The sequence below is a fragment of the Pseudorca crassidens genome, chromosome 4 (assembly GCF_039906515.1).
Source record: "Pseudorca crassidens isolate mPseCra1 chromosome 4, mPseCra1.hap1, whole genome shotgun sequence".
Lineage (NCBI taxonomy): Eukaryota > Metazoa > Chordata > Mammalia > Artiodactyla > Delphinidae > Pseudorca > Pseudorca crassidens.
This window is the reverse complement of record NC_090299.1, coordinates 141,054,014-141,070,720: the sequence shown is the minus strand read 5'-3', so window position 1 is coordinate 141,070,720 and position 16,707 is coordinate 141,054,014. Positions and strand designations below refer to the sequence as shown.

The following is a 16,707-nucleotide window of genomic DNA, read 5'->3' as shown; positions in this document are numbered from 1 at the left end:
ATCAAAAAGTTACCAAAATAGTCAGTCAGGAGAGGAAATATATGTGGAAAGAAGGGGAAAAGGGTATAAAATTATTTCTAATTCAAATCCAGTCAGCAACTTGGATACCTCCAGCCCAAAAGTTAACCACAGCCATGTTTTGAAAGTTCTGATTCATACGCACGGGTGCTTGTTGTTCAATCTTGGTTTGGCTCCTGGGCTGTTGACTCTTTATTCCACACCTGCTGAATGAATTGAGTCCCTGTGTTAAAACAAAGAGCCTGTGATGGTCCTCAGGAAATATCATAGTTTACACAAAGTAGTCGGTTGACTATTTTTCAGTTAAAAATTTTTTTAATTAAAAAAATTTTGACCAGGACAATAATAGAACATAATTTGCAACTAGTCAGGAAGGCAACTGGTCCCAAGAGAGGAAAGAAAGTGATAATAAAGGGATGCCATCTCTGGGTGAACAGCGTGATGCAATGACACAAAGACAAGACTGGAAAGCATGACAAATATGTTACAGGTTAGAATAATTATCTTCCAAGTGGGAACTATTTGAAAGGCATAATGTAGCCTGGGCGAAAGGCTAGTTGAATCTTTAAATGATCCAGGTCAGCGTCCATTGTGGTCTTCATACTGATGACGGAGACTGGGAGCATCACAGTGGAAGTCAAGCATTTTAGAACCTTGAGCTGATCTAATCCCATCCCTTCAGTTTACAGGTGAGGAAGCTGAGGTCCAGTGAGGGTAAATGACTCTCCCAAGGTAGCACAGCTAGACGATGACAAACCCAGAATGAGAACCGGTTTCCAGCTCAGAGGCTGTTCCTTCAGCCACACTGCCTCCAAGGTAGACGGAGGACCCACGAGAGGCGTGTGGGGCTGTGTGACCACAATGCTGAGTAAAGCCTGAATCAGAACACATGAACGCTTCTCGTGACGAGACTCAGAGGACAGAGCCCCTGCCTGAGCAAGCTCAGAGACCAGACTGACAAGGCCAGTGAGCATTTACCTCCTTTCCAGGCAGAATGAGGGGAGAAAGATAAAAGGTCAGGGAAGCAATGCCTGTTTAATTAAACTGGTGACCACGCCCACCTTGTTATGAGAAGGTGCCCGGGTCAGGTCAATACCTAAATACTAACAAACAGTACTGCTAACAAAAACAAGTTAAAAGAAAATCCTTTTACTAGAATACTTGTAAATACTCATCAATAATAATGATGATGATAATAATAATACCTTTCTTTAAAAAAAAAACCACTTCAAGTTGCATATTACAAACACACATGTTGTGGAAAAAATGCTTGTTTGTGTGGCTGAACGTGAATCCCTGTCTTCCCTGCCACGCTATAGCTTTATTCCCCAAGGGCGTGAGGTGGGTACCCTCAAGGAATAAGGAAGTCTTAGCTCTCTCTCCTTTATACTTAGGTTCTCCACTTTCCCGATACAAACAGTAACACTGGTTCTACAAGTTCTAGAAACAGAACACTGATGGGAGGATTATCTCTGAGACACTTGATGCACATGATTTGTAGGAAAAGTCTGTGAATTACTAATCTGAAAGAGACACAGCAAACCGTCCACAGCTTCAACTTCAAATGATTTAAACAAAAATAGAACGAGCCATGGACAGTGTCTGCATCCCTGTCCAACTGGATGTAAACAACGTTTGTAGAAACTGGGTTTGTTAAGAAAGTTTATCCATAGATCTGGATAGCAATAAAAAGCGTTTCCTAGGAAACTGTAAGATCCTGTACCACACAGCATACAGCCCAACTAAGAGGAAAATTAGGTTGATTTCTAAATTCAAGATACACATTTGTACAATTGTTCTTAACTCCTGTGACGATGTCCGAGTAGAGTGGGCATGTATATTGGTAGTTGTGTCTGTTTTCCTTCTCTCTCCCGCTGCAATCTTGCCTGTGGAGCTCACTGGTCTAGACTGGGTTTCCTCCTCAGCTCTGAGCCCCTGGACGTCCACAGACTCCCTGTGACTCTCCTGCTTCACTCTCAGCCCCAGCCTGGGTCAATACTGCCCTTCTGCTGCTAACGACACTACTGTTTCATGTCTTCCCATCTCCTCCAAGACAGCTGCCAGCACGCTCAGGTTTCCATCTGGGAAGTTCTGTGCCTCCCAGAGATCCAGGATGACGCCAGTTGGACTTGATTTGGTGGCAAAGTAATTCAAGTACCTGTAATTGGTAATGGGAAAAGGTGCTGAATGGTGTGATGTACGGATCCCTTTTCCTTTCAGTTTTTACTAAACCTTTTCGTTACTGCATTTCTGTAAGTATAACTGGACCCACTTGGGAAACTGTGGCTTGCAGTGAGCCGTTCTGAACAACTAGCCCATACTTAATTAGGTCAGCCCCAGACAGGAGACGTGATGCCTTAACTTTAACCTCAACTCTGAGTAAGATAATTTAAGAGACAAGATGTCTGTGGGTCACATCCTAAACAGGAAACCGAGAGACTTATGTTTTCTTTCCAGCCCAGGCTCTGATCATCTTTGACAGGTTATGCCACGCCTTTTGCTTGGTCGTGACGGCAACGTTCTACAAAGAAGAGGCTCCGGAGGTCTCTTCATAACTTCCTGGCGGCGCTGTGTTTAGCATGTTCATTACCCATCCAGCATTAGGTCCTGCTCAACAGGAGGCGAGGAACAAATTAGCGAATGGATATATCATTTAGGGGGATTTAGCCTGTCAGCTTTGCGAAGTGGATCACAAAACCTGATATTTACAAATGTCAGGTAAGCCCAGGATGTCTCTCAACAACGTGTTTGCAAGACCATGGTGCAAGATACAAGGTAGGAGCTTAATACATGTTGTCATAATGAAAAGTAAGTAAATGTACAGATGGAGAAAAAGAATGAACGTTGCCCTAAGTCAGCTCTATCAGTCCTGGAGCCTGATGGTCTAACAGGAACTAGTTCTGAAGCCTGGCCATACCTACCTGTCCAGGTTTAGCTTATGGGCCAGCATCCTCCAGTCATGACCCCTCGTCTGTGGGGCATCCAGGCTGCTACAGAGCTTCTGCCGGATAGGGGGAGGGATGCTGAAAGCACTGGGTCCCGTCATGGTGGTGACGGTGCTGGCTGGATCCAGCAGAGGCAAATCGATGCCAGTAGGTTCCTGTAGTTCAGGCACGGGAACAACACAGCATTATTTCTGAAGACAAAAGCAGTCCTTATTGAGCCAATCAACATAATGCCTTGCTTTGAATGGTAAGAAGAGAATGAATGTTATTATATTCTCCTTAGTGAGAATGGCTTCTTTCTGGCTGACGGCTGTGATTCTCTGTAACCTGGCTGAGAGGAAGAGGTACATTCTGAGCTGATTTTTGCATAGCCTTGGATGTACGGGTCTTCTGTAAGGACTGGGCTAGCTGGAAAGCTCGGGTGTAATTCAATTACAGCTTTTCTAATGGGATTCTCCAGGATGAGCAAGGGAATATCAATACTGCTAAAGGTTTAGGTTTTGGGGGGGGGGGGAGAAATGTTCAAAAGGGCGGCTCTTTGAGAATGAACTGATCTAGATCTGAGATTCTAGAGGCTGTCTGACCCTGAGGGGAAGCCCTGGGCAAACGCTTGAGTAAATTCTCCCTCTAACCTCTGCAGAAGATGGCTCGGGGCCTGCTTTTGTTGAATGAAATGGAACACAGCTCTCCTCTAAATGACATCGAATTAAGACTAATTATTTAAAAGAAAATGGCGAACACAGTACCTGGCTTCAGGGCAAGCTGCTAACAGAATCCTCCAATTGCTGTGCACCCTTGTTTTTAAATCTAATTTTAGTAGAGAAAACCACAGATTGGCTCTTGAGATAGTTTCAGCTCATAAAACAGCACGATTGCAAAACCTGAAATTCATCTGCAGGAGAAACTCTAATCATTTTCTGATCACTTCTGCTGGTTGGAAAAGCAAAAGCAAATGTTGCCTGGGGACGATTAAAGCAATAAAAGAAAATCCACTTAATCTACTTTAAATGTCATCTCTCTCTTTTTCAGAGCAGGTAACTCCGTGGTGAACATAATTAGATGCTGGAGGATAAAACAGCCACACGCGGGTCCAGCCATCAGGAAGTCTCGGGGTCTGGTGGAGGGCTCCGCTCAGACGTCAGTGCCCCCGTCCTCCAGAGCCTCCCAGACCCTGCCGTTCCTACACCTGGGGGCCACGGTCTGTGTTCCAGGATCAGCAGCCCAGGCCCACTGCGAGGCTTGTGCGATCACACGGCACAGGGTCCGTCTGGGGGCTCTGGAGGGCACGTTAGAGCAAAACAAATTTTTTTGCTATAGACCATCAAGTGGTGTTGGCTGTGATCACAATATCTGGCCTCAGAACCCAAAACTTGGCAAACTGAGCCTCGGAGGATTCCAGTGGCTCCTTTATGTTAACAACTCCAGCACATAGCAGGACTGAAAAGACTGGTATGAGATACGCTGGAGTCCCTGAATCCCAAAGAGCTTTCCCTGCACTGGGCACAGAGCTCTTTCCGAGGGACCACGAGGACAGAGGGCTCCTGACCTCAAGGGCATAGGGCTTAAACAAAGGGCTTAAACCAGAAGAGCGGACCGAAGGCATATGTCCGTGCTTTTCAACAGATTTACGTTGGGAACGTCTGCACCCAAGTGGCCAGCGCTTCTCTCAGGTATAAAATTGGGAGCGGGGGCGGGCAGAGGCGTGGAGAAATCACACCTCATTCCACAGCTTAGCGCTCCGGCCCACTTGCAAGTCCTGCTTGCTTCTCGTCTGGACCATAACAATGGGGCCTGGAAGGAAACCCAGCCTGCCCATCCCTGGCCTGCGGTGGAGGCTGAGTCTGCACGGGGAGTGGGGGGGGGGGGGGGTTCTGCTTGGTGTAGCGCTGCCTCGTGGCCTCACCGGCTCCCTGCTGCTTCCCTGTGGTCTGTCCCTCATGCCAGACTCACCTTCCTAAAGCCCAGCGCTGACGTTTCTCCTGCCTTCTCTTGGTAAGTGTTAAATGGCTCTCCTACCACATGGATTCCCAACTCCTTATCAGGCCATGAGGTTATCTGCAGGGCCTGCCTGGCGGGCCGGCCTGAAGCCTGGGATGCCTGTAACCTGCAGAGCCAGGCCTGCTGTGGATGAGGGGCCCCTGTGTTCCCTCCACCTGGCAGCCTGGCTCCTGTCTTTCTCAGGTTGCACTGGCATGACTGGACCATTCACTGTTCCTAGCACCTTTCTTAAGGATGTACCTCCGAGAGTTCTTCTGCCCTTTCCCTTAACCTCTGTCAGGCAAACACCTCAAAACGTGGGCTGAAAAGCATGTTCCCTGAGCAAAGCCGCCCAAAGCCCTCCGCCTGGAGCCCTCCTACAGCACTTCCCACAGCCCCTGTCCTCCTCCTACATCTGCTCTATGCACGCTGGTTGTACTTACGGACGAATTCCTCTGATTTCCCAAAGTTCTTGGAGATGAGAGTATTTTTGTCATCCTCAGAACTTCTTTGACCCTCAGGGCAGTGCCCTGAACGTGGAAGCTACTCAATTCATAGTTGTTGAAGAGAGGAAGGTATGTTTTCTGGTAGAGCAAGAGGATGAAGCCAGTTCCTAACAGAAGCCCACCTCGCAGAACAGTGCTGCCACATTCCAACTGAACGTGGCTAAAGGTGAGGCTCTCCTCACTGCTCAGTCCTGAAGGTGAGGCAGGCACGACTCTCAGGAAGGTCTGCTCACACATACACGTTGTCCCCCTTCTCTTGGTGAATAAAGAACTGTCAGCACTTTACGTGGGCCTTCAAACCCTGAGTCTCCAGCCTTGGCTACTGTGCCTATTTCCTTGTGCATGAAACAAGCCCTTCTCTCTCTTATCAGATGGCTGACAGCAGCCTTGGAGGTAAAAGAAAAATACATATATACATTTACATTCAAATTTCATCTAGTAATTTCTGTTGCTGTTAGTTCTTCTTTTACTTCCAGGTATGCTCTCACAGAACACTTACTATAATAATTGTTTATGATATTGGTACCACCTGTCTTTGATGTTATGCTTCCCTTGGTTAAACATGATTTTTCACCATTAACCAAACAGCTGCTGTGGCACACGTTTTCAACACTCCACGGGAGAGACGACTTTCCTTTCCTGTATTCTGACTCTTCCTGAAGCCACTTAGAAAAACTAGATTTTCCCAAGGGTCCTTTTTGAACAGGTTATAGAAAACAGAGGAGGTGAATAGATAGGACGGCTATAGCAGAGTGAGGCTTTGTACATCTTTAATATTGTTCTTTGTGTGCACGAAAGTGCTGTGTGTCAGTAGTTAACAGGGTTATAACGTCTTTGTCTATACTGTAGCTAAAACTAAAAGTCCTAACGAGACTGAAGCTTCTTTCTCTCCTCTACTTTTTTTCCCTCTTGCTGGTGATGGGCAGCTTCTCCTTTATTACCTCCCCTGTCCCTCTAAGGAAAAACCTTTTATCATCATTTATCCTCATACTTTTAACTCTTCTAGGCATTTTCATTCTTAAACTTCATCTCTGTGAGACTAAAGGCTTTATCTCTAGGTAAGGAATCTCTGGCCAAGGCCCCTAGAGAGGAACAATCGTCCAGCTCTTGACATCACCCCGGTCTGTGTCAAGCACAGCCTGGTCTCCCTGGGGGGCAGCAGGCCCTGTGCCTGACGGCAGAGGCCAAGGGCCGAGGAGCTTTAGAAAGGAGCGCTGGTGACGCCTTGAGCAGTGGGTGGCAGGGGGAGGGCAGCAGCGCATTCCTGGCAAGTCAGCTCATTTTCAGGAGATGGGACGTTGGAACTGCAGCCCCGGGCCACCTGCCAGCCTGCCACGTGACCCTAGGGAGGAGCCCTGTCCAGAAGACAGGCACCACCAGTGGAGCCTTTTCTCTGGTTGGTTGTGGCTTGTAGCCACAGGGAACCCCTCCTCGAGCTTTTGATGAGAATCCAGGTCTCGGGGCTCTCCAGAGCCAATTGTTCACCAGCACACAGCCTGGCTCCCCACATCAGTACCAGCCCAACTCTCCCCGCTCTGCGGGCCACATGCACTGCATTCAAATGCTAACAGCAACGGTGGGACTCGGTGACCCAGAAGGAAAAGCAGCAGAGTGGCCCCTAATCCCCAAAGTCATCTGACTCGGGTCATTTCTGCCTCTCCCCGCTAAGTGTGCTTGTCTGTCACAGGCCTCTGAGGAGACGAAAGGGTCGGCCTCCCTGAGCTGACTGCCACCAGGTTGCAAAAGAAATCATCTTTCCCCTGTGTTGGCACAGGAAAGAAAGTCCTTAAACTGATCACACTATGACGCGACACTATCTCTTCGGTGAGGGGTTGGCTGGCCTGGCGGGGGGCGGGGGGGGGGGTCAGCCCTGACCAGCGCGCTTTCATTCGCGGCCACAGCTCCTCTGCCTTTTCATCACATTGCTCATGCTGAACGGAAAGCAAGCATCAAAGGAGCAGACCTCCTCGCCGCCCCCTCCAAAATTCCGCAGCCTTTGTTGTGGCTGGAGCTGGGTGGGTATTGAGCTTTGCAGACCTGCTGGGCCTGGAAAGTGAAAACACCCTCCCGAGCCAGCAGGGGTGGTGCTGCGGGCCCGGTAGATGGGCCCGCGCACAGAAAAGCCCGGCGGTTGCCATGGCGCCCTGACACCAAGATCATGCCTTATGAATGTCACCGGGGCCTGTGACTAAAGTTGTTTATGAGTCAAAAGTCTCATGAAACGGAGGGAGGAAACGATGACCGCAGCTCGCCAGGCTGTGGGAAAGGAGGAGGTGGCAGCGTCAAGGCTGATGTGCTCCCCCCCTCGGTTTGCTAAGGAAGACTGTCTTTAAATACATGTGGAGCGAGACACGCCGAACAGGGTGCCGTTTCATTCGTCGCTGTGCATGAGACAGCGAGGAAGAAGGAGTCTTTTAAATCATATACCGGCCGTACTTCTAAAATATGACAATTCTGTGCTGGGGCTCAAAAAGCAACGCCAAGCTCAGCTCCACAGGCCCCAGACGGTGCTGCCCCCTTCCTCTCACCCTGTCCTTTTCCTTTTGTCCCTCCAGCCTGAAGCGTTTCCATGGTTCTAACTCCAAGCCCTGGGGTCCCAGGTAACCAATAAGGTCATGAGCACCCCCTCTTTCCACCCAGAGAAGTCTGAAATAGCAGTGATGATTTTATATGTCTCTATCTCAGAGATGACAGAGTCCCACCTGAAGGAAGTGAGGGTCACAGCGAGGAAAGGCAGCGTGATGGGCGCCAGTGGGGAAATGCGTCGATTTTACTTCTATTTCTGGACTGTCTCTCCTACCTCGGGGAGAAGGGCATCTCTTCTATTTGGAGGATGATATATAAGAGAGCACCGAGACCAAGAGACTTCTCCTTTCGACATGGAGATAAAAGGAAAGGAGGCAAGAGGGGGCAGGGAGTGCACGGACAGGCAAAGCAGGTGAGTTCCGAGGAAAGAACCAGAACAGGAGGAGAGGCGGAGGATACAAGGAACAGGGGACAGCAGGGATGCTTTGGGAAAGTTCCTCTCTGTGTGCGATACTTAAATTGAACCTTATACTCGAAGTTCAGGTCTGTGTAAAAAGTTAGGACAAGATCCTTAAGTTCATGTCACAAAACGTAAAAGTCCTGTTTTTTGCAAGGGATCCTCTATTACACTTTCATATAATTTTAGCTCCCTGTGTTCATTAAAAATACTATTCTGTGAACCAGCAGGCCCTCCAGAGCGCTTCTCAGGACTTCCCACGCTGAGATACTTTATACCCCACTGGCCCTCCCGGAGGTCGGTCCCTCCTCTGGTCTGAGACCAATGAGCGCCTCTTACCTCGGACACGGTGCAGTTTAGCTGGAAGATCTGCCCTTCTCCCTCTACCTGCCGCACACAGAGTTTGCAGACCAGCTCCACTGTGTTCAGGCTAAATCTCTCCAGGGTGAACGTGCAGTGGAGGTTTCTCTGAGACCCACTCCAGATGTGGTAGAAAGGAATTTCCTGAAGCACATAAAAGGGTGAGCCACAAATGAGGGACTAACGCTCAAGGAAGCTATCAGACAGCGCGCTGCAGAGTACTCATCTCAGTACCGCACGTGTTAATTAGCTTCTTTAATCCTCACGATGGGTCCATGCACAAGCACATCCCAACCTCCTTTTCAGGTGAAAAAAACTGAGGCCCAGAGATGTTAAAGAACTCACCCAAAGTGCCACAGCTAGAAAGTGGCAGAGTTGAGGTCTGAACCCAGGGAATCAGCCCAGAATCCTTATACCTAACCAGCCTGCCGCTTCTCTGTCACTTACAAAAAAAACCCCCCAAAACAAAGAAAACATCATAAATGGTCTTTTTTTTAAGGTTTAGACAATTGCCCAAATAAAACCTACACACTCCAGTCATTGCCCATTAAAAGGAACCCCTGCCATGGTACCCTGGAGAAAAGCAAATTCTAAAGGATGACGCACTGACCCAGTTCCCTTTCATGCCTACGTCCTCCCTCTGCACAGGATGGGGAAAGTCAAAACTCACTACAGGTTGGAAACCGGAGGCTTGATTAGCTGCCAGAGAAAAGTTCTTGGCCTAAAAGGCACCAAGCCTCTAACAGACACAATTGTCTATGAGTCTAGATCACCTCACAGAGCCCAAGAATCTTTTTTTCAATAAAGGAAGAAGAAGGATTGATACAAAATGGTAGACCATGTTGGTTAAGAACATAGGCTCTGGAGCCAAATCCAGTACAAATAGGATGCCTTCCCCTTGCTCACTTGGTGATTTGGGGCAAGTTACTTAACCTTTCCTCAGTTTCTTCATCTGTGAAAGACTGTACCTAAGCAACAGAGTACCTGAAATGGAGGGGGTTAAATGAGGTTAATCAAAGTACACGAGAGTCTGGCAGATGGCGAGAACTCAGCCAGGCTTAGCTTAAACTAACATCAGGTTATCATTATTATAAAAACAACTTTCCATTATGGTTGCACAAAAAGAATTGTTCATAAAAGGGGAAGATCTGTGGACTTTTATGGCAGTTGCAAAATCAGAGAAAGAAGAAAGCAAGGGAGGAGATTTAATGAGAAAGTTAAAGCCGACCTTTCAATCAAGCGCTGAGCGTGTACCCCCATCACAGCTCGAGACTATAAGCACACCAGTGGGTTTGTTTCCCACAATTTCTGTGTAAGTACCAGACATCTGAGAGTAAGAATACAGCTGAAACTCTTCCCTTCATCCCTTCTAGTATGTTCATGACTTACTACATCAGGAAATCACCACCAGTGCAGCTACGGTGCAGGGTGTGGGATTGGATTTGCACGTGTGTGGACAAGGATTCACTGCTGATCCTAAGGGTGTCGACGACTCCTAGGATGGGTCTGAGGCTGGGATCCCATCACACAGTCTCCTGAGAGCGTGGGCTGGCTGATGGAGGATGAGGTGAACACCTCGGGGGAGTCTTGTTTTTCCCACACACAGCTACATACAGTGGGACTTGGGACCAGTATTTTTATGCTGTTCTTTAATAAAATCCTGACCAGGTTTTATTTTCACTTGCTATCCCAGCTTCCAAGCTGAGCTTCCTCCTAAGTTTTCAATGTAAAGGCACTCTCCTAGCCAGGCTGAAGCCTAATTTGTGTCATGTGGGATAACAATGTTCCCTTTCTCCTACGAATGCATCTGAGGCTGGTTTTTACCAATTCAATGTTAACATTACTCTGAGAATGCATAGACATGATGGACTTGGAAATCTTATTTACTAAAACATTGATAGTAAAGTTATCTGAAAGAGAATTCAGAAAAAAGCATTTCCTCCATATGTCTAGAGTATTTTTCAAAAACTCCTAAACACCCCCCAACTATTTTGGACAAACGAGTACTGAGATAGGATTACTTTCAAGGAAGGGAGTGTTTTCTGTCTAAATCATTCTAGTCCCCTTGCAGGTGTCTCCAAGCCTTTGGTTCACAGCTTGGGAACCTTACCTGATATTTGGCCAGCAATTTGCTCTTCCAGAGGGAATGGGCGACATCATGAATGGACAGGCGCAGGTTGTGGGTGCTGCCTTTGAAGTGAAGAGCCTTAGGTTCTTCTAGGAGCTGTCCTCCCATCTGTCTCTCGAGCTGCAAGACTTCCTGCGACGACATGTCCCAAACCAAAAGCAAATATGAATGACTGGCATCACTTCCATAGTATGCTTCCTCACTCTGCCCCCAGCCCCAAAACCTAACTGTGCAGCACGTGACCTCCATCCTGCAGCCCCGAGACCCTCCAACTGAGGCCCCCGCCAGTCTGCACGTGACTGGGCCCTACTGGCCGTGGACTGGGTCAGCAAGCCACACGACACTGTTGTGCAGTACATTCAGTACAGTCTACACTTCCTGACGAACAAGTGGGGTATTTAATCAAATACGGGGCAACGACAATCAGAACCCAAAATGGGGAGAATCCCCCCAAAAAGAAAAAAAATCGGTAGAAACGTAGATAAACAGATACGTAAGTAGATTTTCAATGAACTTTTAGGGAAAGGGGCAAACAACTAGAAAACAAACTAGCTCTTAGATTGGAAATACCAGCTAACAAATAAAAATCTGGAATGTGTTTTGGGCACTTTTTCTATTTTTTTCAGTTTCTTTACCTACAGAAATAAAATTTGTGCTTAAAATGATCCACTGCACAATTCCCAATTATTAAAAAATAAAAATATGCTCATTAAACATTCTAACAGAGGAAAGTACACTGATACAGAGTAGGAGGATTTTTCAGCACCAACTATTGATCTCAATAGTCACTCAGATTAAATTTTTTAAAAAACCACCTCATTTTTCAAGAACCATGGCTGATTAAATTTGCTATGTAACTTTACTTATGCTATAAAGATATAACATGAAGATAAATTCTGTATCTACTTCCACTCCTCAAGCTAGCTAATGGGAGTTAATGAGGCATTTCCAGCTACAGCTGCAATTATCCAAACATCCGCAAACCATAAGTTCTCAATGAACAAACATCCCGAGTCTCCTCTGCTGTCTGAACCGTCCTGGTGCAGTTTGTTCCTCTCGTGCTATAAAAGTTTCAGTGATAAGAATACGCAGACACTTGTGACCTTTTTTTCCCAAATGGGTTCAGGAAAATAACGGATTTTATAACAATATAAAAACAAAATACAATTTTCTTCTTTGGTGAGATTTCAGTCGGAAGCATGGGGTTCAATAACACAGGTGATCACTCAGGCCATCCCACAGGCGTGTATAGGGAACCTACTCCCGCACAGATAGATGGTCACAGTGCAGAACTGTGGTCCAGTAAGTGCAGAGCTTACCAACATCACTGATTAGATGGAAACAGCTCATTTCAAACTGCTCCTTTACTGGTTCTTAGCACCCTCCATCTTTGAGTCGGGCCACTATTCTGCACGATGCAAGCTGCCGAAAGGTCCTATAAGGTGTAGGGAATATAAGGTCTCAGGCAGGGACTCCTCTAGTTAGTGTGTAATGGAAGAGATGAGGCAATAGCACATTGACAGAGAGATGGGAGTGGTCCAGCTGCTTGAGAGCACTGACGCTGAGAATATTCAACCTTGCTGGCTGATGAGCGGCTGTTACCTGTGACAGGAGACAGCACTCAGCCACCCCGACACAGACGCTGTGTCACTGTGCCCTGGCTCTGCTGTGCCCGCAGCTCAGCAGCCTCCAAGAGTCCCCATAGGCCTCTAGACGTACCCAGTACAGAGCCGTACACGCTCCTCATGAAACACCCTCCCACAACACTTCACACTCCAGTCCTCGAGGAGAATCTGGCCGTGCGGGAATAAAGACGGATAAGAAAAGCGAGGGTTAATTGCAGTTTCTTCTGCTTCAGCAGGAAGGCGTAATGAGCTTATGTTGATCATTTTCAGGGTCTAGTTAGCATAATAGAGAAAGCTGATGTTCCCGGTGAACCTGGCACCTGACAAATTCTAAAGCTAAAATGATGTTTGTTTATAAGCCATTAGAAGAAAAGAAACATAATTAGAAATCTTTGAGATTACAGTCATGCCAATCAATCAGTTCTAGCTTCTCTCCAGTACACCCTAATTACCTCATCAAGACATCCAAAGAGCAATCGATAGTAATTATCTGATTACTATAGATCTTCATTATGTCCAAATTATCTCCCTGGGATGTCTAAAAGAAGACGCATTGTATTCCGGGAGGCAACTGTACCCAACAATGTATAATCCACACCCCATTCCTACAATCAACACAGATCGCCAGGGGAGATGGAGGACACGATCAGTTTTCTTGGCAGGGATGACCACTGAAAAAAACCTAAACTGCCTATTGGCCATGACCTTGAGGTCAACAAATCTAATACAGTACCACATTGTGAGTGCAAAGTCTGCGTAGGAGGCAGCCCAAGAATAAGGCTCAGTGCTTGGCTTCTTCGGCATTGACCCCGAAAGTCATGGTAAAGGGTTCTCCCAGTGAGGAAAGAGACTGGGCTGGCTCAAGCCTTTTTTTGAGAGAAGGGACCAAGTAAAGTGCCATTTTAAAGAACATGGTGCTGGAGAACACACTCTCTCTCCATATTCTTAATTTCTCCATCTCTCCGCTAACCAGGAGCGACACAAAGCTGCTGCAAACAGCTGGGAGGAACCTGACTTCTCTGTCCCGTTCAGATGGACAGGAACCCTGGTGAGAGATGAACTGCTCACCAGAATGCATCCATGCTTGGAGCAAGGTCTCTAAACATATTTGACTGCACCTGCCATCAATCAAAAAGAAATCAAGCCTGCATTTTGTTTCTGTTTCTTTATAAGTTATATACCTACATTAACACATCAATATGTTAATGGTATAAAATATACCTAAGGTTAAAAGTATGTGCTAAGATGAACAGACACAGAAGTCTTTAATAGTGTCTATTTTTACCCCCCAAATCTCATTGGCCTGGGGGTTGTGAAGTCCATTTTGGAGACTGCTGGCTGGGGCAGCTGTCCCTCCACTAGTACTTTGGGAGAAATCAGCCAGGAGTAAATGATTCAGTAAGAAGAATCCTCACCACACTTAAATTTAACATCTTTTTCCTGAACAGTAGCAACTTGTATCATCGCACCCAGGATGTTCAACTTCAAGGGAACACAACAAAATAAAGGAGAAGACAATAACCAAAGCACAAATTAAAAACATTGAAGTGTGAATTAAAGATATTACGATCAAAAACTAAAACAACTCCTTGGAAACTAAAATCACCTAGAGCCACACGAGAGGGAGACGACCTGCCACATACAGCAAATCCCACGTATAAGTTTTACGTCAGAAAACAGAAGAGGCAAGCCCACTTGATAGGCTCCTCGGGGTTTTGTTCCATACTGTTATGGTTTAAGTATCATAATTTCAGATATTTTATAGCTGATCCCACTTAAAATTAATGTAACATTTTAAAAAGCTTGATTCTCTGAATTCCTTCTGCATGAAATCATTTTGGTTATTATACATGATACAGAGAACATACAAATAACAGATGTGTGAATCAACAAAATACAGCTTTAGAGTCACATGCTTTCCCCTCCTTAATCTTCCTGGGAGCATTCATTCAACACACCTGCCAGGAACCACATCGGGTTCTGGGACGCACACACAAGTCAGCCTCCGTCCCAGCCTCAAACCACACTCACAAACCTCAGCTGTGGGGAGACCGACATATAAACACGTAACCCCAACGTAGTGTGCCCAGCTCTAAGCTGCTTTTGGGTCCCAAAGTTGGGATATTTCACACACCTTATGAGAGGAAAGGAACAAGATATATTTAAGGTCAAAAGAGTTAGGAAGACTTAAGAAAAATATCGTGACCTTGGAAAGAAATGCCGTAACAGGAATTAGGATCGTCTAGGCTCTTTGTTCTCAGAAATATAGATGTCGCCTTCCTCTGCAAAGGCTGTCCTCCCTGCCGGAAGCACCCCTGCCTCGGTGCCTTGTTCGGGCTCTGCTTCTATAGAAGGGGTCCCTTTCTGCCTGCCTTTGTCAGTTCTATCTCCACCCCTCCAGCGTAACCTTGAAAGACTCTTGCAGGGGTCAGTTATCAACAGAAACGTCTCCAGCCCATCCTTCCATGGGAACACACACGTGAACCCCATGCCTCAGGGAGCAGGCCTGTACGTCAGAGCCGGAGCCCGCCGGGATCTGGGCAACCCCGTGGGGCAGCCGCTTCCCAGTGTGGTGGCTGCTTGGAGAACGCAGGCTCCCCGGTGGCCCTGAGCACGGGCTGTATGGATTCAAGGAGCCTGTGAGGGACTGTTCGAAAGGCAGGGACGAGGGACTCCACAGGAGAAACAAGGAGCATTCTCAATAACCAATTAAGCCAAGACATTATCCATGCCAAGCCATTAGCCCTGGCCGCTTAAGAGCCACAAAAAACGCAAGCTGTTTTAAAGGACTGCGCGTACAAAGGGAGCACCTCTGGCCTCTACCCAGCGCCACCCACCCGCCCCGGGAGCCGCGCCCTCATTACGGCGCGCGGGAGGAGCCCTGCGACTCCTACCCTCCGGCCCCTAAGCCCACGGCTCTTCACTCCGCGTTACTGCCGGGCCAGACCACGCCTGCCTCCGCTGCCGCCCGCCCGTGTTCTTCCTCCTCCGGGCCCTCCCCAGCCCGGGCAGGTGTCAGCCTCACAGCTAGCGCACACTAGTGCCCCCGGTGGCGGGGCTGCCTACGCTGAGATGCCTGAAGCTCATGTTCGGGAACGTGAGGAGTCTCCGTCTGTGTGCAAAGCACTGACTGTGTCCCAGGACCTGCGTGAGGCGCCGGGCCCTGGCTTTGCTTCTGCACTCCGTGCTCACCCTCGTCCGCCGTCCCCCTCGCCCTGCGCTCGGACCCCCCTGGCCCTGCTCGAGGACGGGCCTCCTCTCTCGCACCGCTGCTCCCAACTGTGCCTTCTTTGAAGGCACTTTTTTTTTTTTTTTTTTGCGGTACGCGGGCCTCTCACTGTTGTGGCCTCTCCCGCTGCGGAGCACAGGCTCCGGACGCGCAGGCTCAGCGGCCATGGCTCACGGGCCCAGCCGCTCCGTGTAGTGTGGGATCCTCCCGGACCTGGGCACGAACCCACGTCCCGCGCATCGGCAGGCGGACTCTCAACCAGAGAAGGCACTTTTTTTAACATCTGGTTTCTCAGGAATACAATCCAATTTGTGGGTTCTCCAGCCTTTAGCTTCTCCCTCTCTTGTCTCTCTCATTTTCCCTCCAACGACTCCTACCGGCTACAGAAAGGAAGACACAAATAATGAAACTTAAATCCCGTATGACACATTCAAATCGCTTCTGGAAGAGAAGGGTGGGGGCGGTGAAGCCAGGGCTTTGCTCCGTTTTCTCTCACTCCTTTCTCGGTGCTGTCTGGATGGGACCTGTCCTCGCATTCTTTCCTCTGGACAGAAGCCCAGAGCCCTGGATCGGCTGCTCACCGCTGCCAGGGAGCCTGGGGGCAGCGCCTGGAGCCTGGGCTGGTAGACGCAGCTCTCCTGGGGACGCGCTAAGATTTCCACAGGGCAAGATCACCAAGGGCAGCGAATGGAGCAGCAGCCAGCCTTGCACGCCAGGGGTGTTCGCTTTGGTTTGGCCGTGCGGCTCCAGGGGGAGGAACCCTCACTCCACGCTCACGCAGGGCGGGCCCTGGACCAAGCACGGAAGGCCAAGTCGTGCGCTTGGAGACTCGCGCCCACCTCCACCAAGCTTCTGCCATACGGACTCAGGGCTCTCCAGGCACAAAGAACACACCGGCAGACGCTCAACATGCCACACAGGTCAGACCTCAAAAGA

General features: G+C 48.2%; 1 protein-coding gene across 2 annotated transcripts in view; it reads right to left on the bottom strand.

Moving 5' to 3' along the window:
• Window positions 1-313: 313 nt before the first annotated feature.
• Window positions 314-16,707, bottom strand: part of UNC5C (unc-5 netrin receptor C) — a 396,852-nt gene continuing 380,458 nt past the window's right edge. For both annotated transcript variants that reach the window (XM_067736918.1, XM_067736920.1), the window contains 4 exons: window positions 10,900-11,049; window positions 8,769-8,933; window positions 2,940-3,118; window positions 314-2,176 (listed from right to left, as the gene is read on the bottom strand). In XM_067736918.1, the coding sequence (XP_067593019.1) occupies window positions 2,011-2,176; window positions 2,940-3,118; window positions 8,769-8,933; window positions 10,900-11,049 (660 nt within the window). In that variant the 3' untranslated portion in view covers window positions 314-2,010. The remainder of the gene's footprint in view (window positions 2,177-2,939; window positions 3,119-8,768; window positions 8,934-10,899; window positions 11,050-16,707) is intronic.